Genomic DNA, 22,500 nt, shown 5'->3' with positions numbered 1-22,500 from the left:
TTTAATTATCGTACTCAATAACACCTGATGCGATTTCAATAGGTAGTTTCTCTGGAGATAGAAATAAATGAACGAATGAACAGAGTAAATCTGATATTTCATGTTGTGAATAAATCTGCTGTATTTCATGTGCTGAATAGGTGAAATAATACATTATAGATGTTAAGACTCTTAGAAAAGGTGAAATAAATTACTATGGTATTTTTGTTGGAATATCTATCTAACTCAAAACCAGAAAAAGTTACCTGTGGAATCCACAAGGCACAGGTGTGACTGTGTGATTAAGAAGTTCACTTTCTTATTTCTTTATTACCCACAAGGGGCTAAACATGGAGGGGACAAACAAGGACAGACAAAGGGATTAAGTCGATTATATCGACCCCAGTGCATAACTGGTACTTGATTTAACCCAGCATTAGTACTAGCCAACAAGCAAACACGTGTAGAGCTGCTGTGTAACAAGACATCTGTTCAGCCCAGTACATGTAGCGTTGTGTTCTTGAGCAAAACACTTCATTTCACATTGTTCCAGTTCATTCAGCTGGCAAAAATGAGTAACTCTGCGATGGACTGGCGTCCTGTCCAGGTGAGGAATTCATATGCAATGGAAACCAGGAAACCGGCTCTTATGCATCAGCATGACTCGAGAAGCTTACCTATTATGGAATACATCTCACCAATGTGCTGTGAGCAGGAATCAAACCCAAAACTATGGCACTACAAAGCACACTTCCTTACACAGCCATGCACCTGTCCACTTTGGAATTAGGGGCATACCTGTGGTCCTGAATATTGGGTAACGACTGAAGGAATACAATCGTAAATACAAGCAGCTGATACAGGGTTCCTCTGAAGGATCTCTGGAATAATGTTAATTGATAGGGTGTGTAGCTCAAAGACCAGACAGACTCTCCAGATTGAGCCACTACTTCTCCACACTGAGTGGTCAAAGTTCTGGTACTATGGACATACGATTAGAATGTCGCAGGAAAGAATCCCAAGACGGATTCTTCAAGCTGAGTCAACCGGCAGGAGTCATAGAGGTAGACCAAGAATGAGATGGCTGGATAATAAAATATGTAGACATAGTCCCAGTTAGTCATGCCTGGGAATCCAGCCACAAAGTCGTAATAACTGTTGTTTCTGACAGAACCATATGGAGGAGGTGCCGAGGTGCCGAGGACTCTACCCATACAACACTCCCAAAAGTAGTGGGCGGAGAAGATGGTTGTGTGAATGGATGGATGGGTGGATGGATGGATGGGTGGATGTCATTTATTCATAAACCACACGGTATTGGTACTGAAGTAGTAATTATTGGGAAGTCATTAATTAATGTATCATTATGTAAATTGAGTTGTGTTGGTCACAAGTTTTAGTAATTTTTTTCGTGACTTTCACGGACAATTTGGTCGAGGAAGAGAGATGGGATGGAGAGATGTGGAGGAGAGCAAGTAGGGAGGAGAGAGAGAGAGAAAGAGAGATGAAACAGTGAATACTGATGAATTGTTAAATAACAATGAAACCGCATTAACTAGTTATTATTATTATTAGTAGTAGTAGTAGTATTAGTTACATTGGTATAAATTATTTACAATAAAAGGTAATTAAAGTTACCAAACAATTAATACAATAGAGACCCCCCACCCAACTCACCTACCTCCCACACACACACACATACTCTAAGCATGTCATCACATTTGTGAGAGGGTGTGTGTGTGTGTGTGTGTGTGTGTGTGGGTATTATTGTATTCAACAAATGAATAGCTGGGATTATCAGCAACACATTTTCATGGCAACACAAGAGAGAGAGAGAGAGAGTTTTTAAGCAAAAAGAGAGAAAAACAAAATGACCGACCAACAACTTGTACAGTAAAAGCTTGGCTTTTATATTTTCTAGTAACGTTTATTGATTCCGGTTGTTTCTCGCTGTGTGTGGTCCCTTGTGAAGCAGTGTTGGGGTAGCTTTTATCTTTGTGTTCAGTATGTACATATAAATACAGAGATATCTAGATACAAAGTCATGCACACATATAGACACAGACACACACACACACATATATAATATAATGCATACATGTATGTGTGTGTGTGTGTGTGTGTGTGTGTGGAGACAGACAGGCCTAGAGATATTTATGTATACACGAATACACACACACACACACACACACACACACACACATATATATATATATATGTAGGATGACAGTCAGACCTATAGACATGTTTGCATACATGAATATACATACATACATACATGTGCATAGAAACAGACATATGCGTACAAATATGCATGCATATACAGTTATATGTGTATAGACATGCACACACACACACACATATATATATATATAGAGAGAGAGAGAGAGAGAGTAAAAGAGACAAACAGACGGACTTACAGACGGACGGACGGACAGACAGAGGAAGAGGGGATGTCAAATTAAGAATTTTTTGTAGATATCATTGCGTACATTAATTTTGAATTTAATTAACGAGGTTCCTGGCATTGGCCCATTTGAATTATTTCCCTTTGCTCTGTTTATATTTAATTAATGAAATTAAGTGCATGGCTCAGTGATTAAGGTATCTGGCACACGATCATAAGGTCATGAGTTGTGTCCTTGGGCAAGACATTTCATTTTTCATCGCTCCTGTCCACTCAGCTGGCAAAAATGAGTTGTACCTGTAATTCAAAGGGGCCAGCCTCATCACACACTGGGTCATGCTGAATCTCCCTGAGAACTACGTTAAGGGTACATGTGTCAGTAGAGTGCTCAGCAGCTTACATGTTAATTTCACGAGTAGGGTGTTCCGTTGATCGGATCAACTGGAACCCTCGTCGTTGAAACAGATGGAGAGTCAGTTTTGTTGCAATTTATAATGGCCAAAAATATATGTAACTCTTTTTCTATGGATAAGAAAAAAAACAATTGATAAACAATCAACTGATTCATTTGGACAGTGCTGTTCATCAACAGTGTTTCAAAACATGTAAATTTATTTGAGAAATTATTTGTAAATTTTTTTCTAAAAATAAATTAAGAAATTAAAATTAAAAATTAAACAAGAAATTTCGAGGGTTGGACCTCACAGAGGTGAGGTAGCTGAGTTCCTTCTAAGCGTTGGCCGGGAGGGGGGGGGGGGCGAAACTCAGACAGACAGACAGACACACACACACACACACACATATATATACAATGGACTTCTTTCAGTTTCCGCCTACCAAATCCACTCACAAGGCTTTGGTTGGCCTGAGGCTATAAGTAGAAGATGCTTGCCCAAGGTGCCAGGAAGTGGGACTGAACCTAAAAACCATGTGGCTGGGAACCAAGCTTCTCACCACACAGCCATACCTAAGTAGATGTAGAGTCTTCTGGCTTGTCTGTTCTTGGCAAACTGTCCAACCCATGCCAGCATAAACAAATAGTAAAAAGGATGATAATGATGATGATGTGTGTGTGTGTATGTGTGTGTGTGTGTATATATATATATATATATATATATATATATATATATATATATATATGTATATATATAAGAAAATGGAGATATAACATTAATATAATTTACTATCTGCAAAAATCCAACATATTCTCTTACAGCTGTTTCAATTAAGCCTAAAAGATTAAAATAGCAATAACTAAATCATTATATTAGGCAAAATCTCATCAGAGAGTTAGAAAAGATTTACTGTTAGATTATTAGACGTCTTCAATTGTTGTATACTAAGTCTATTCACAAGGCTATGGTTAGTCTGGGTTATAGTAGAAGACACTTTGTCCAAGGTGCCACACATGAGGATTGAACCTAAAGCTACATGGTTGCAAAGCAAGCTTCTTAACCTCACAGCCATGGCTGTCCCTCCAGATGAGAATAACTAAATATCTCAGAGAAAATTGTAAAAGCTGAGATAATGCAAAGAGTTTGACAGAGAAAGACATTATAATGGAGATCTGGTGTATTCTATGATTTTTGTGTAAAATGGTTTTGATTTTATTCCTGCTAATGTAGCAAGAATTGGTAAAAAAAAAAAAAAAAAAAACAGAAAAAGATTTTTCTGCGAATATAGAATTTGCTATGTACAACAACGAAATAATCTAAAGAAAAATACTGACAACAACAACAACTGCTATTACAACCACCATGATGACAATGACAACAACAAGAACTAGAACAACGACAATAATGTCGACAACCACAACGACAGCCGTGATTATAGTAATTATGTTAAGTAACGATTATGAGGTTAAAAGCACCTCTGAAACAGTACAGAACAAGACAGAGGTAGGGAGAGGAGGTGGGGAGTGGAGAGTGTCTTCTGAGGGGTGTTAGAGAGAAGGAGGAGGTAGAGAGATGGGGAGGGAGAGAGAGGGAGAGAGAGGGAGAGAGAGAGAGTGGGAGAATGTGTTTGGAGATGTGGTGAGAGTGAGAGTCTGTGTTTAATTACAATCTGTTATGATGACAGAGAGAAAGGGAGAAAGAGAGAGGAGAAAGAAATAGAGAAAGAAGGAGGGAGAGATAGAAAGAGAGAAAAGAGGGAGAGAAAAGAGGGAGAGAAAAGAGGGAGAGAAGAGAAGTGGATAGAGAGAAAGAGAGGAATAGAGAAAGGAAGAAAAGAGATTGAGAAAAAGTGAGAAGAGATAGAAAGAGAGAGGAAAGAGAAAAGAGAGAGGGGAGAGAGAGAATGAGAAAGGAGAGAGAGAGAGAGAAGTGAGATAGGGAAATGAGGGACAGAGAGAGGTGGAGATAAACAGAGGAGAGATAGAGAGAAAGAGAGAGGGAGGGAGGGAGGGAAGGAAGGAGAGGGGGGCGAGTGAGAGAAGTGTAGAAATTTGCAAGAAAACCAAAGTGAAAGTGGGGTGGGTGGGAGGGATGCGTGTGTCTCCTATCAAAAGCATAAGTTACAGTAGGAGGGTGGTCGGCATGGCGTGGAGAGGCAAAGAGTCTCCAATATGTAGTGAAAGGGTGTGACAGGGTGGCGACGGGGATGGAGGTGGAGTGGAGCGGGGATTCGCATGGGAGTATGGGGGTGGGGGTAGCATGGGTGTGTGGGGTTTCCGTTAGGGGCAATGGCAGGGGGTTCGTGATGGGCTGGGGGTGGCTTGTGGTGTGTGTGCAGAGAGTAAGAAAGAGACCAGAATTAATCAGGTGATAGCGGAGAGCGATAGAAATTCTTAGAGAAATATAACTAGATAGGGGGGGGGGTAAGGAGTTAAGGGGGTGGTGGGTTAGAATGTTGATTAAAATGAGATTGAAAAGACTAAGGACAGAGAGAGAGTGGGGGAGAGTTGAAAAGGGTAAAAAAAAAAGAAATGAAGAAAAAATAATGAGAAAAAAATAAAAGGAAAAAGAATTTTGGTAAGATGAATTTTGATAAAATAACTCCATGATGGAGGTGGATAACTCAAAGACGGGGTGGGGTGGCAGGGATCTATCTCCATGACAGAGGAACACAACTGCTTGATGGAGGAATATAGTTGCATGATGGGGGAACATGATTGCATGATGGGAGAACATAACATGATGGGGGAACACAACTGCATGATGGGGGAACACAGCTGCATGGCGGGGGGAACACAGTTGCATGTTGGGGGAACACAGCTGCATGATGGGGGAACACAGCTGCATGACGGGGGAACACAGCTGCATGACAGGGGGACACAGCTACATGGCAGGGGAACACAGCCGTATGATGGGGGAACACAGCTGTGTGACAGGGGAATATGACTGCATGATGGGGGAACACGACTGTATGATGGAGGAACATAGGCTTTATATATGATGGGCTTCTATCAGTTTCTGTCTAACAACACTCACAAGGCTTTGGTTGATCCGAGGCTACAGAAGACTCCTTCCCAAGGTGCCATACAGTGCAGCAGAACCTGGAACAATGCAATCAGAAAGCAAAATTGCTGGCCTTGTGCCAAAATTTGAAACCAATATTTTCATATTAGTAAAGGCAGAGAGCTGGTAGAATCATTAACACATCAGGCAAAATGCTTAGAGGTATTTTGTCCGCCTTCACATTCCGAGTTCAAATTTCACCAAGGTTGACTTAGCCCTTCGTCCTTTCAGAGTTGGTATAATAAGTACCTGCTGAGCACTGGGGTTCATGTAATCAACAAATCCCTTTCCCCCAGAACTGCTGGCTTTGTGCCAAAATTTGAAACCAATATTTTCATATCAATTAAGGCAGCAAGCTGGTAAAACCGTTAGCATACCAGGCAAAATGCTTAGCAGTACTTCATCTTTTACATTCTGAGTTCAGATTCCGCCAAGGTCAACTTTGCCTTTTGTCCTTTCAAGGTCGATAAAATAAGTACCAGTTGAGCACTGGGGTTGATGTAATTAATTTATCCCCTCCTTCAAAACTGCTGGCTTTGTGCTAAAATTTGAAACCAATATCTACAAAAATGATACAAAGATTTAATGTTGCTGTCGCCCTTGTAGTAGTAGTAGTAGTGGTAGTAGTAGTAGTAGTAGTAGTAGTAGTAGAAGTAGTAGTAGTAGTAGTAGTAGTAGTAGTAGTAGTAGTAGTAGTAGTAGTTGTGCTTGTTTACACTGCAATAGACACAGATGACTGATACCTGTTCAGAAATCTCACCAGCAAAGAGAGAGACATCGAAATCTTAAAGAGATAACAGACACAGTATGGCTTCGAAATGCACAAAAGCAAATGTTTTCACTCTTGTTAAGCTTTTTGCAAATCGTTGCAAAGAAAATATCAGAGGAATTCACAACGGAGACTCCAGTTCGTAATGCAAACCGTAGAAACTTCTCTTGTAATTGGTCCTTGTCTCCATACATAAACATCTTGAGAAGACGACAGCATTACTCAACAGGAATTCCATCACAGAATTGTCTCTATTCATTCTTCGGTGTATTATGACAGCACTAAGTATAAAAATGGACATCTGTGTTGTGTTTATATATGACAAAGGAAATGGTTTTATCACTGTCATTAACATGATCAACATCGTCAATTTAATGTCCTCTTTTCCAGACTTGCATGGGTTGGACAGAATTTATTGAGGCAGATTTTTCTATGGCTTGATGCCCCCCTAGTTGCTAACCCTTACCTGTTTCCAATCAAGGTAATATATGGGGACATAAACACACCAACACCGGTTGTCAAGCAGTGATGAGGGGACAAACACACACACACACACACACACACACACACACACAGATCTATACATATATAAGACAAGAGTCTTCCAGTTTCCGTCTACCAAATCCACTCACAAGGTGTTGGTCAGCCCAAGACTATAGTAGAAGACACTTGCCCAAGGTGCCATGCAGTGGGACTGAACCTGGTACCATGTGGTTGGGAAGTAAGTTTCTTACCACACACGCTGGCACCTATTAAAAAATAATTTTACAAATATGTCCTTGTAAGAAGAAAAAAACAATTTATCTTACATTAAATTCTTTAAACCATTTTACTGCCAAAATTCGCAGAAGTTTATTCTCAGAATTTAGTCAACGTACAACAGATATTGAAAGGAAAACCCCAGTTCTTGCAGCAGTAACAGGGTGCTTGTTCTTGCTTCATGTTACCAAGTTTTTATAAAAATATATGCCTGGAGGCTTCGTACATCCGCAAAATAATGATAAATCATACCCCCCACCCCCACCCGCCGCCTCTCTTTAATGTCTAAGAGATGGAATGTAACACCAGAATATCACTGCTGAGTATCGCTTTGCACTTCTCTTCCAGTTATCTACTGTAGGGAATTTAGAATTGCAAGGATCGGGTGTTTAGTCACTCTGTTTTTGAAGCCATCAGGGTCATCCTGACTTTTCTGGTAGAAGATATCACACAAATAACCGTCAAACACAGACACACGTACACACACACACGACAGGCTTTTTTCAGTTTCCACCCAACAGATCCATTCACAGGGCTTTAATCAGCTATATTCTTTTATTGTTTTATTCCTTTACTTGTTTCAGTCATTCGACTGCAGCCATGCTGGAGCACCACCTTTAGTCGAAGAAATCGGCCCCAGGACTTATTTTTTGTAAGCCTAGTACTTATTGTATCAGTCTTTTGCCGAACTACTAAGTTACAGGGACGTAAATACACCAACATCAGTTGTCAAGCGATGGTGTGGGGGACAAACACAGACACACAAGCATATACATATATATACATACATATATACATACATATATATATATATATATATATATATACAATGGACTTCTTTCAGTTTCCGTCTACCAAATCCACTCACAAGGCTTTGGTCAGCCTGAGGCTATAGTAGAAGACACTGGCCCAAGATACCATGCAGTGGGACTGAACCCAGAACCATGTGGTCGGTAAGCAAGCTACTTACCACACAACCACACCTGCACCACATGGCTTAGTGGTTAGGATGGTTCAATACATGGTGGTTAGGGTGAGTTCAATACATGGTGGTGTGATGTGTCCTTGAGCAAGACACATGTTTCACATTGCTCTAGTCCACTCAGCTAGCAAAAATGAGTTGTACCTGTAATTCAAAGGGCCAGCCTTATCACATTCTGTCTCATGCTGAATCACCCCGAGAACTACTTTAAGGGTACACATGTCTGTGGAGTACTCAGCCCCTTAATTTCACAAGCAGGTCGTTCCATTGATCAGACCAAGTGGAACAGTCATCATCATAACCAACGGAGTGCCAGTAGTTTAAATACATTTATAAATGTATGTGTGTGTGTGTGTGTGTGTGTGTGTGTGTGTGTACCCTTGTTTAGACATCACACAAGGCTCGTAAATGTTGTCGTGCAGGTGAGGTTGTTTATTTGCAATCTTCCATAAAAAAAAATATGTCTGGCCATGGGGAAATATTACCTTGCTTAGAAACAGATAAAGGTTGGTGACAAAAAGAGCATCCAGCTTCAGAAAAAATCCCTCTCAACAAATTCCGTCTGACCCATGCCGGCACAGGAAAGTGAATGTTAAGATGATTATGACGATGATGATAATGATGAGGATGATGATGACAATGTTGATGCTGCCGGTGATAATGATGGTAGTGATGGTGAAAGACATGTATGCATCTTGGATCAACAATATTTATCTCCTTTCCATATATGGACAGTCTTCATGAATTAAAATATACGTCTGACTTATCCACATTGTGTTACTGCTTATTTCATTTATTTCACAATGTTGCTAGTCTCGTTTCGTCAGTTATCTCAAAGAAGAAAAACTAAGAAGAAAAAAAAAAAACCCCAGAAAAATTAAGGAAAAAAAAAAAACAAAAACAAAATAGAACTGGAAATTATAAACCATGGAAACTACTACTACTTAATATTGGTGCTGCCACCTGGTGATGGTGAGGGGTAGATTATTATTATAATTATTATTATTTTTTTTTTTTTGTTGGCTTGCACATGTGCATTCAGCAGTCAGCTGTGAAAGAAGCTGAAAATTGTAAAAAGCTGAAGGCAAGAATGATTTCAAGTGATTGCAGAACATATGCTGTTGTTTTTAGATTCTACCTTCAGTTGTTGAAGAATCTTGCTATCATCGTGTAACGAGATGTTCCAAACCAAACCAGACCAAACCCTGCCATCGTGCCACACTGAGATAAAAAGAAAACTGACTTCAATAAAGTCAGCCCTACTTTACAAATAATTATGTTCCTTCTAGATAGAAAGATAACGGCCCCAAAAATATACAAAATAAAAGGGTAGATAATAACCAATCTTATATATATATATATATATTCAGAGAGAGATTTTATATACATAAATATACACACACACGTGTGTGTGCGTGTGTGTGTGTATATATTTATATGTGTGTGTGTATATATATATATATATATATATATATATGTATATACTGAGAGGGAGAGATTTTATACACATAAATACACACACACACACACATATATATGTGTGTATGCATGTATATATATATATATATATATATATATATATATATATATATATGTATACACACACAGATTAGATAGATAGCTGTTTCAGTAATTACAAGATTTCTTTAAAGAAATACCCCACACTAACATATACACACTAACAGATAACTTTTATAGGAAAGCTTATCCGCTAGGCTGGCTATAGTGGCTTAAACCAGTAAAAATATATTGAGGAATGATTTGAGTAACAGAAGTCAAATCATGGGCAGAATCACTGGTATGCTGGACGAAATGCTTATCAGCATATAATCCATCTAAGTTCTGAGTTCAAATTCTGCCAAGGTCAATTTTACCTTTCATCTTTTCAGGGTCGATAGATTAAGTACTCTACAATACACAAAAAAAAAAAAAAAATCGATATATTTAATTATATATAGGAATTAATTAATATTGCAAAGGTGGGGAGGAATGGGGTAAATTTGGGGTGGCTGGGTAAAAATGGTGGTCGTGTGAGAAGGCGTGACTGTAAGGAGAGTGGCTGTGTGAGGAGAGTGACTGTGTAAGAAAGGGTGGCTGTGAGAGGAGAAACTCTGAAAAGGGGTGGCTGTGTAAAGTTGTAAGAGTGGCTATATATATATATATGTATGTATATAGGGCGATGCAAAGCATACTGTATGAGGGGGTGGGGTAGCTGTGTGTGGAAGGGTGACTTTTATAAAAGGGGTGGCTGTGAGGTGATGACAGGAATGCAGTGATGGCTGTAGTTGCTGTGTCACCAACTCCTTCCGTACTCTTCCCTCCGCCCTCATCAATTCATCGTTAACATTAACATAAATAACGAGGAGAAAACTGGGAGTTAGATTTCAAGTTAAGATACAGATAGGGATGGCAGCAGGGAGGGGGGTGAGGAGATTGATAATGGTGGTGGTGGTGGTGGTGGTCTTGGTGGGATGAACTGTTCTGAAGACTGGAGTCAATGAGGACAACAACAACAACAACAACAACATCGACGACGATGGTGGTGGTGGTGGTGGTGGTAGTGGTGGTGATGAAGATGGCGGTGGCAGTGATATGATGTTATTGATGGAGGCAAGAAAGCTTGGATGTATATGAGGGGCTGGGAGGGGGGCGAAGGGGACAATGTACAGAGGTAGAAAGTGGGTAGGGGGTAGAAGGAAAAGGGACAAAGGGATGGGAGGTCAGTGTCCTTAGAAACAGAGGTGGACAGATGATTGGTAGATTAGGGTTGAATAATAATTGGTTAATGGGGTCGAAGTGGGACACAGAGAATGTGAGGGAAAGTGAGAGATGCTATAATTATTAAAGGCAGCGAGCTGGCAGAATCGTTAGCACGCCGGGCGAAATGCTTAGCAACATTTCATCTGTCTTTATGTTCTGAGTTCAAATTCTACCAAGGTTCACTTTGCCTTTCATCCTTTCAGGGTTGATAAATTAAGTAGCAGTGAAGCACTGGGGTCAATATAATCGACTAGTCCCCTCCCCCAAATTTCAGGCCTTGGTGCTTTTAGTAGAAAGGATTATCATTCTAATTATTATTATTAGGCGCAGGAGTGACTGTGTGGTAAGTAGCTTGCTTACCAACCACATGGTTCTGGGTTCAGTCCCACTGCGTGGCACCTTGGGCAAGTGTCTTCTACTATAGCCTCGGGCCGACCAAAGCCTTGTGAGTGGATTTGGTAGACGGAAACTGAAAGAAGCCTGTCATATATATATGTATATATATATATATATATATGTGTGTGTGTTTGTGTGTCTGTATTTGTCCCCCTAGCATTGCTTGACAACCGATGCTGGTGTGTTTATGTCCCCCGTAACTTAGCGGTTCGGCAAAAGAGACCGATAGAATAAGTACTAGGCTTACAAAGAATAAGTCCTGGGGTCGATTTGCTCGACTAAAGGTGGTGCTCCAGCATGGCCACAGTCAAATGACTGAAACAAGTAAAAGAGTATTGATATTGTAATTATTATCTTTTGTCGTTGGTGTTCCTCTTTTTTGAGGATTTTACTAGCAAAGAACAATAATGAGGCATGCTGGGAAGTGTAATGGTAGATTCTTCAGCTCCACAGATCAAAAGAAACAGAAGCAACAAACACAACATCCACAACAACAACAACAGCATCAACAATATCAGAAAAAACTCCATTGTAGACAATAATGTTTGTTTTGAAGATTGTCTGTTTTGGTTGGAACCTGAACCATGTTTTGTTCTTCAGGGATTATTTCATGTTATTCCATCTCCTTCTGCCCCATCGTCTCCACCTTTCCCCAGATTTCTTCCACCACCACCACCACTACTACTACTACTGACAACCTTCTCCACCATCCTCAAGAGTTCTTTACCATCCTGCTGCTAACTTCACCATCTTTACCACCACCAACATCATCTCCCCCCCCACCATCATTATCACCACCACCACCATAAATCATTGGACTTCTTCCCACCCACCCCTTACACCATTCCCTTGAAATATTCTGTAATATTCTCATTACTAATTAACTCAGGATTAATGAGGTATTTATTACTAATTAACCCCGAGATCAACGAGATTTTTATTTCCTTTCTGTAATATTGAGTTTGTTAATTTATTGTTTGTTTGTTTGTTTGTTTCTAGAAATTTTGGCTCATTTACATATTTATATATAATTATATATTTATTTATATTTTTTTAATTAATATTATTATCATTATGGAGTCCCCAAACACTGGATCTTCAGGAAATGTTTCCTCAAATTTATTAACTAAGAAACAGAGAGACAGAGGGAAATAGAGAGAGCGTGTGTGTGTGCGCGCACGTAAATGGCATGGCTGTGTGGTAAAAAGACTTGCTTCCCAGCCACGTAATTCAGGGTTCAGTCCCACTGCCTGACACCTTGGCCATGTATATGGTACAGCCTTGAGCCAACCAAAGCCTTGTGAGTGGATTTGGGAGATGGAAACTGAAAGAAGCCTGTTGTATAAATATGTGTGTGTTTGTGTAAATTGCATGGCTGAGTGGTAAGAAGCTTGCTTCCTAACCACGTGATTCTAGGTTCAGTCCCACTGCCTGACCCCTTGGGCAAGTGTATATGTAGATATGTGTGAGTGTATATACATGTAAATGCATGTGTATAAATATGTGAGCTTGTGTGTGAATATATAACCATGTGTGTGTGTGTGTGTGTGTATGTGTGTGTGTGTGTGTCTATAGCCACGTGTGTGCGTGTGTGTGCATAACCACGTATGTGTACATGTGCATGTATAACTGAGTGTGTGTGCATGTAACCATGTGTATGTGTGTTTAACCATGTGCATGTCTATAACTGTGTGTGTGTGTGTAATGTCTATAGCTGTGTGTGTGTGTGTATAACCGTGTGTGTGTGTGTGTGTAATGTCTAGAGCTATGTGTGTGTATAACCGTGTGTGTGTGTGTGTGTGTGTGTGAGTGTGTGTAACTGAGTGCCAAACAGTACTTAAGGAGAGAGATATGATGTCAAAGAACGCTTATAAGTATGTTAAACACTAGACTTGCCACAAAACCACCACCACCACCATAACAATGATCCTCATCATCACTGCCACCATGCCCACCACCACAAAAGTATGTAAGTGGTCATCCGATGAAGGCTCTTAAGTGCAGTGTTATTGAGAAGCCCTTCCAAAAGAACTTTCCGCAGCCAATCTGGCCCCACTGACCAAGTGGAAGTAATTTTCAGTTGTCATGACTCACACTATCCAAGAACAACAACAACAGGAGCAACAGTGGCGACAATAGCAACAACAACAACAACCACCACGATTTATTTATCTAATAATATTCTGGGATCATATCAAATTAAGGTGGCATATAATTGAGAAAAGTTGCTTAGTGAAATAATTCTTGACATTATAACCCTTTTGTTATTATATTTCTGTTGAGACGCTCTGTGTGTCTTTCTGTTAATTTTAATTATAACAAAGAATTTAGTAAAATAACTTGTAAGTAGCTTACTTACCAACCACATGGTTCTGGGTTCAGTCCCACTGCGTGGCACCTTGGGCAAGTGTCTTCTACTATAGCCTCGGGCCGACCAAAGCCTTGTGAGTGGATTTGGTAGACGGAAACTGAAAGAAGTCCGTCGTATATATGCATATGTGTATATATATGTGTGTGTATGTTTGTGTGTGTCTCCCCCAACATCGCTTGACAATTGATGCTGGTGTGTTTACGTCCCCGTCACTTAGCGGTTCGGCAAAAGAGACCGATAGAATAAGTACTAGGCTTACAAAGAATAAGTCCTGGGGTCGATTTGTTCTTGAATGGCTTACAAACATCATTCAGGCTGCAATTGTTTTTTTTTTTTTCCCAGCACACAATCTCAGATCAAGTCACTTGCTATGCAAGTACATCTCCGTAATATCATCACCATCATTTTCTTAATCTCTAACAGAAGCTCAAAGCCACAATTTTGACCAGAGATGCATACACCACTCGCAATATATGCCACGACAGTCAAAGGAAATATAAAGTGCTTACGTCTTTGTAATAACTTCAATGACTCTACCAAACTCTCATAGTTCCAATAACATCTAATCAAAGATCAAAGCTGTTCCCAAACAAATGAAACTCAGAACTACAATTTTATTATCATTTAATATAATACAGAATAAACCGAGATTGTCTTTGAACGACAACTTTATTTTCTCTCTTTTCGCACAAACAGAAATATGTGAGCACATATACATGAACACACGCACATAAAAATAGACACACATATACACACACAGAAATACAGACATAGCTACATACACACACGAAAATGCTTTTAATTTTACCGAGGCAGCTTTTGTAATATTTTATTTAAAAGCCAAGTATTGTTTTTGTTGTTAGTTTCTGACAATTCTCATAGATTATATATATTTTCTCATTTTTTTTTTAATATTCTTATTTATTTGTTTATCATTGAAGAAACAGTCTCTATAGCAATTATTTACCATTCCACAGTAACCAGAATGGTTATCTATTAACTACAGAAGATTCTGATATCAATCAGGCGGCACCATAGTCTCATCAAAGAACTAATGGTTTGAAGAAAAGAAATTAGCCATCTTGTAGAGTTAAATAATTTTTACATTGTCAAGCTAGGAAACACACACACACACACACACACACACACACACACACACACACACACACACACACACATACACACAAATACATGAGCACATATACATAAACACACACACACCCATAAAAATAGACATGCACACACATGTGAACACACACACGCACAAACAGAAATATGTGAGCACATATACATGAACACACGCACATAAAAATAGACACACATATACACACACAGAAATACAGACATAGCTACATACACACACGTGCACACAAATACAGACAACCACACACAGACATATATGCATGGGCACATGCATTCACTCACAAATGCACACACACATACAGGCCCACACACACACGCACACACACACACACACACACACACACACACACACACATCACTTATTTGTATGAAAGTGATCAGAGATAAAAATCATTCAGAAAATTCCCATCAAATAATGGCAAGAAAAACAGAAAAAAAAAAATCAAAGTGGTTTTATGAAGTTAAATATTTACAATGTCTAGTTTAGATATTTACACGCACACACACATACACACACACATATATACAGGGTGCGATGGTTAAATAATCACCATTTTATATTTTTTATTCCACACATGTGCATTGTTTGTTTTTGATTTTGTCAACTACACAGTATAGTAGGGTCAGTTGGGCACCGTCTGTGAGAAAAACAGGCACCATGGCACAATTCACCAAACTACTTTGTATGGGTTACGTTTAATACCAGAGGTAATACCAAATCTTGTAGATTTTAATATTAAGTAACAGTTAGGGTAAAAGTATTTCTAGAATTGGTTCATCACAAATTGATCTCCATTTGGTACCAAAGTATATTGTATGGATTGGGTTATGCTTAACACCAGAACTATAAACAGGGTTAGAGATTTTACTGTAAAGGTTAGGGGAGATTTTGGAAGAACTGGTTTAACAATCTATCTCTTTACTCCTCTTCCTTCCTCCCACCCCTACTATTGAAAGAGGAAAACAAAGAAAATCAATCATATTGAATTCTTAAACCTTTCAAATGATATAGACTAATTTTGAGTTCTTAAGTTATGTTGTACTGATGAGCCCAGAATAAGGGTGAAATAGTGCGATCTATAATGATAGGAATATCCAATAAATGGATTTTATGAAAATATGGGAAACATCACATTTTTTTTCACTCACAGGAAAAAAAAAAAAAAAATTATAAACGCTGAAGTGGTTCTCTCCCCTTAAGGAGAATATTCACCCTCTCTATTATTTCATAACAGTCATTCTTTCACTCCTACTCTTTTACTCCATAACCAAACAGCACCAGTTGTTGTTGCCAATCAAGTAATGATGTAACTTGACCTATATCTACTTGATAGGTGGAACTGCTGTTTTTTTTTTTAATATACAAGTGTCATCCTCTCCAGGATAACTTCCAAGTGTAAATGGCAATGCCCTTCAACTTCTTTTAGGCATTTCCATTTAGATGTGTCCATATATCATATCAAGGAGACACAATGACGGAACTGTTAGTATGTGGGACAAAATGCATAACAGCATTTCCTCTGGATCTTTACATTCTCAGTTCAAATCCTGCTGATGTATGAAACTTTGCCAAGGGACTAGACTGAAACATGTGTAGGCCTTTTAATGCTTATTTTAAAATTACAGTTACATGTTCCTTTAAAATCATTTATTTGCTATATTTTATTGTGCAAATGATACAAATAAAATAAGCATCCATTATTAACTCTACGTTTTCTTATATCTATAATATAAATTGAAGTTGGCAGACCATTGTATTCTTTCTTGTCTTGAGATTCACGGCCAAACGGCTGGGTGGATTCATGCGAAAAATGGCACACATGTGGAGACGGGTGCATGGAACGCACTTCTATTTTTTTTCCTAGCCCCCATACTTACAGAGAAAATCGATTAAAACAACCTGCATGCATGTATGTGAGTGTGTGTCACTGAAGCCATTCATACATATATACATATTAATAAATAAATAAACTGAATGATAAATTTCATTTATCTCTCTCTCTCATGCCTAACCAAAAATGATCACAGCCATATCATCCAAACAGACCGGGTGAAACCAGGTTTAGCTGCTAGTTAATATATACATATAAATCTGGCACACAGTGGTTATGCTCATAAGGGTTCCAGTTAATCCAATCAATGGAACACCCTGCTTATAAAATGAACATGCAAGTGGTTGAGCGCTCCACAGACACATGAAGGCATGTGGTTTTGTGAGACCCAACCTTCCAAGTTCTTTTACAGGGCTTAGAAAAACTGAAGGACCGCTGCAATGAGTGTGTGAATCTGAGAGTTGAATAAAATCATAATTAACCGATACTCCTCCATTTTCTTTTACCAGAAGCCAGGAACTTTTCAGCATACCCTCTTGTATGTGTGTGTGTGTATGTGTGTGTGTATGTGTATACATATGTCTGGCTGTATGTATGTATATACATACACTCTTCAGAACCGTGCATGCGTATGCACATACACTAAATACAAATAAACAAATATGTATATAAAATTTAATCTCTCCCACATGACATCAAACACACACACATACACACACACACACAAACAATGCATGCATGCATACACGCAAGCACATACACGTGCGTGTATTTATTTTTATATATATATATATATATATATATATATATATATATATATATCAATGTCTTTCCATTAACCAATATTCCTGTTGAAGTTTAAAACACAAAGATCTGTTAGACTCAACAACAACAATAATAATGACAAAACAACATAAACGTAATATCTAATGCTATCAGAAACATTTAAGAGTAAAAACAAAAATAAACAAATCACTTTGTCAAGAAAACACTGGAGGTGGGGGAGGGGAACAGTTATGTTAATAGCGATGCTAGTTTAACATCATGAGAACTGGAGTAAGGTGGAGGTGGGGGGATCTATCATCATCATCATCATCATCATCATCAATGGTATTATTGGTTTCACTTTACCTTACGTTCTACAGTTGTGTTGTTGCCCATAGCAGCCTCTTTTGACAGTGTGTATACAGTTTGAAGAGGATGTATATTTTCGTTCCAAGAAGCATCTTGCCTCTAAGATGTCTTTGGTTACATGTAAACAATGAACGAGCCGAGGGAGGGGCAGAGAGAAAGAGGGGTGGGGGTGGGGAAGATGGAGAGAAAGAGAGGAAAATGAGAAGAGAAAAAGGGAAAGTAAAATGGTAAGAGAGGTAGTGGGGCAGAAACACAGATAAGAATATGTATTGTTTATATATGTGTATATATATCTGTAGATATATTATACATACATACATACACACTTATATATATACACACACACGCACACATACAATATTGAAAGTAGGTATGTGTGTATGTATATATGTACACACACACATATTGTGTGTGTATATATATATATATATATATATAGATACACACACAATATTGAAAGTAGGTGTGTGTGCACACACAATTATGTACATATTCTTTACTTTTTTTACTCTTTTACTTGTTTCAGTTATTTGACTGGAGCACCTCCTTTAGCCGAGCAAATCGACCCCAGGACTTATTCTTTAGAAGCCTAGAACTTATTCTATCGGCCTCTTTTGCCGAACCGCTAAGTAATGGGGATGCAAACACACCACCATTGGTTGTCAAGCGATGTTGCGGGGACAAACACAGACACACAAACATACACACACACAGACATATATATATACGACGGGCTTCTTTCAGTTTCCGTCTACCAAATCCACTCACAAGGCTTTGGTCGGCCCGAGGCTATAGTAGAAGACAATTGCCCAAGGTGCCACGCAGTGGGACTGAACCCGGAGTCATGTGATTGGTAAGCAAGCTACTTACCACACAGCCACATGTGGTATTCAACCGACACACCTGTGAATTGGATGTTTTACACACTGCTTTGAAAGAATTCCTTTCTTAAGCTTGTTACTATATATATATATATATATATATATATATATATATGTATATATATATATATATATGGTGGTTGTCTACTCATTACACAGAGTTTGACCACCCCCTGCACCTACACCTTAGTCCTTTCATGGCGTTTGATGTGGCTTTTCCACACAGATTGCACCTCTGATTTGAACTACCAATACCTGCAGGTAAGTTCTGCTCATTGTGGATCCTAACATGTCTTTTAAGACCCACATTAGATTTGAAAGCCTTCTGGCATACACCACATTCAAACGTGTGCACAGACATATAGTCAGAATAGTTGGTTGAAGTTTGTTTTCCATGGGTTCGAAGGTGAGATTTGAGGCCAGCCAAAGACAGGCATGGTCTGTCACAGACTGTGCACACAAAAAGGTCCTTGTCATTCACCTTCTCGATCTTTACCTTCTTCCTTAAATATCTTTTGATATATATATATATATATATATATATATATATATATATATATATATATATTCAGTATAAGTTCTTAATTCATCTCCGAAGAGCAGAATTATTGATAGTATGCTGATCTTTTGATCACATTGTGATTATATTAATATCCGCGAAACGATCGTCAGATGTTTAATTTTTAAAATTTTAGATTTTAGACTTTATAATATTCATGCTTAATTACGCATAAATTTTTATATGCATTTATACTCACATGTATCTTTATCTACATTCATATTTTCATATATATTTATATTTATATTTCGTATATTTTAAATTTTAAATTTATTATATTACCATGTCATATTGGATATATATCTTTCGAAATATTAAATATTGATTTCCTGCGAATATTATTGATAATTTTATGAATTTATTAATAATATAAAAACACACATATATATATATATATTTATTTGCTCAAAATAATAGAGCACTCAATATAAGTTCAGTTACATATTCTTTTAGAATATTCCTTATAAAAGTTATATATATATATATATATATATATATACACACACACACACATACTGTGATTTTTGTGTGCCTTTCAGCAATATGTGCATATAGCTCTGCTTGTTTCGGTTTCTCTGACTAAAAGAAAGAAGTCCTTCCGCCTACTTCACGTTTAAGTGGTCTGCAAGAGGAAGGACATCAAGATGTGGAAAAAAAAATTATCACGATGTAAACACCCTCTCCACTTATGTGAGCATGGAGAGATAAGTGTGAAATAGTTTTGATAAATTCCAATGAGATCATTTAAATCATTGCCAGTTTAAACCAGTTAGAAGCAGTTCTATATATTTTTGTAGCCTGAATCTTAAGTCAATGAGTTTAAAATTGTTCCAGTTTCAACTTGTTAAAACCAATTCAAATTGTCACAATTTAAACTTGTTAAAACTAGTTTAAACTATTCAGTTTAAATCATTTCAGTTTTAACTTGTTAAAACCAGTTGAAATTGTCACAGTTTAACCCTGCTAACACCAGTTTAAGCTGGTAAAAACCAGTTTAAATCAACACAGTTTAAACTTGTTAAATAATCTAATCCAAATCACAAGAGTTTAAACCTGTTAAAGCCAGTTTACACTTGTTAAAATCAGTTTATATAATTACGGTATAAATTCATTAAAAGTAGTTTAAATTAACATAGTTTAAACTTGTTAAAGAGTGATTCAAAATTGTCGAATATCATCATCATCATTTAATGTCCATTTTCCATGCTGGCATAGGTTGGATGGTTTGAGTGAAGGTGACCAGCTGAAAGGCTGTTTAGGCACCATGTCTGTTTTTGACATGGTTTCTGCAGTTGGACGACCTTCCTAACACCAACCACTTCACAGAGTGTACTGGCTGCTTTTACGCAACACCAGTATGGGTGCTTTTTATGTGACACCAGCACTTACGAGCCCACAAGATTAGGAATGCTCAGCAGGCAGCCATGCTTTTATTTAGCTTGACGAATCTTTTCGAATATATATAGATATATATATATATATATATATATATATATATATTTGATTAATGAGAGAGACAGAAGATGGAAGATATGAGAATGTTTATTAATCTCTACAATTGTTTTGACTCATCTAGCATTGATCTCTGACAGGTAGGATACTGAACAACTGGTTTAGGAGTATCTATCTATGTAGATGTGTCTCTTCAGGTGATTAAAAGATGCATCTCATTAAAATACCGTCTGTTCTGCAAGTTTTCTTATCGGCATGTGTATACAAAAGCAGCAAGTTAAGGGACACAGCTTCATTATTGCAGAAGATCAATAATAAATCAAAGATATCAGATACAAATACACAATACAACGAAAAATGCATGTATATATATATATATATATATATATATATATATATATATATATATATATATATATATGTGGGTGAGTTGAAATTTATTACTTACTGCTAGCTTGGAAGTAGTTCCCATTTCCATATTGCCACCATCAACAGAAGGAACCAGTGGCATGCTACCACGCCTGTCATTGGAAAATTTTTCATTAGAAGAATCTGGAAGAAATGAAATAAATTACAATTATTACTATTGTTGTTGTTGTTGCTGTTATTGTTTTTATTTTGTTTAATGCTTTAGTATTTAATCCAGTTATATCTGGCCCAGATATTCTCTACATGCTCTATGTTCAAACCAGTGCTGTGGAGTCGGAAACAATTAAGGGGTAACTGGAGTCAGAGTCGGCAAAACTATACTGACTCTGACTCACAATGTCTTTATTCTTTGATATAAACCAGTTATAACATATAGGCTGACTCAAAGTACAAGCGTATGCAAATGCTTTATGAGATATTTAGACCACAATCACTTAATCATATGAAGAGGAGTCAGAGTCAGAGGTGCCAATTGTAGAAGAGTCGGAGTCGGAGTTTACTGTTTCGACTCTACTGCCCTGGTTTAAACTGGCCAGACCTGGCTTTTCACGCCTAACCAACAATGTCATTATAAAGAAAAGGTCTTTCTTCTCCTCATCATTGAAATCTTCAAGCTACAAGATAATGCATGATTAATTCAAAACATGTGAATAAACAAGCGACATATTTGACAAAATAATTTGGATGCTAAAAGACTAAAATGGCAAGCAGCCAGAATGCTTAGCAGCATTCTCTTCCATCTCGTTAGGTCGTGAGTTCAAATTCTACCACAGATCAACTTAGCCTTTCACCCTTCCATGGGCAGTAAAATAAGTACCAATTAAACACTTGGATCGATGTAATTAGCTCCCTCATCTCTCTCTAATAGCTAGCCTTTTGCCAAAATTACATAATTATCATAACGATGGTGATGAGCTGGCAGAATCGTTAGCATGCTGGACGAAATGATTAGCGGTATTTTGTCTGCTCTCAGCTAATACAGCAAATTGCTCATACAATGAAGCACTCATACTGCAAGGTTCTACTGTACCAGTGATACACTAGGGTCAATGTAATCAGCTAGTTCCCTCCCCCAAAATTCCAGGCTGTATGCCTTTAGTAGAAAGGATTATTATTATTTATGATTATTATTATTATTATTATTATTATTTTTATCATTATTGTGTGGGAGTCTTCTATATTGCACACC

General features: G+C 37.9%; 1 protein-coding gene across 22 annotated transcripts in view; it reads right to left on the bottom strand.

The window, feature by feature from the left end:
- LOC106883233 (ras GTPase-activating protein nGAP) overlaps nucleotides 1-22,500 on the bottom strand; it is a 567,079-nt gene that overhangs the window by 327,710 nt on the left and 216,869 nt on the right. For all 22 annotated transcript variants that reach the window (XR_016237793.1, XR_016237794.1, XM_089339023.1 and 19 more), the window contains one exon: nucleotides 21,331-21,434. Coding sequence is in view for 20 of the 22 variants with exons in the window: in XM_089339023.1 (XP_089195149.1) it covers nucleotides 21,331-21,434 (104 nt within the window). In the remaining 2 variants the exon portion in view is untranslated. The remainder of the gene's footprint in view (nucleotides 1-21,330; nucleotides 21,435-22,500) is intronic.

The sequence above is a fragment of the Octopus bimaculoides genome, chromosome 21 (assembly GCF_046866305.1).
Source record: "Octopus bimaculoides isolate indiv1 chromosome 21, ASM4686630v1, whole genome shotgun sequence".
In the NCBI taxonomy this organism is placed as follows: domain Eukaryota; kingdom Metazoa; phylum Mollusca; class Cephalopoda; order Octopoda; family Octopodidae; genus Octopus; species Octopus bimaculoides.
The sequence above is the reverse complement of the archived record's forward strand: the minus strand, read 5'-3'. Positions and strand labels throughout refer to the sequence as shown.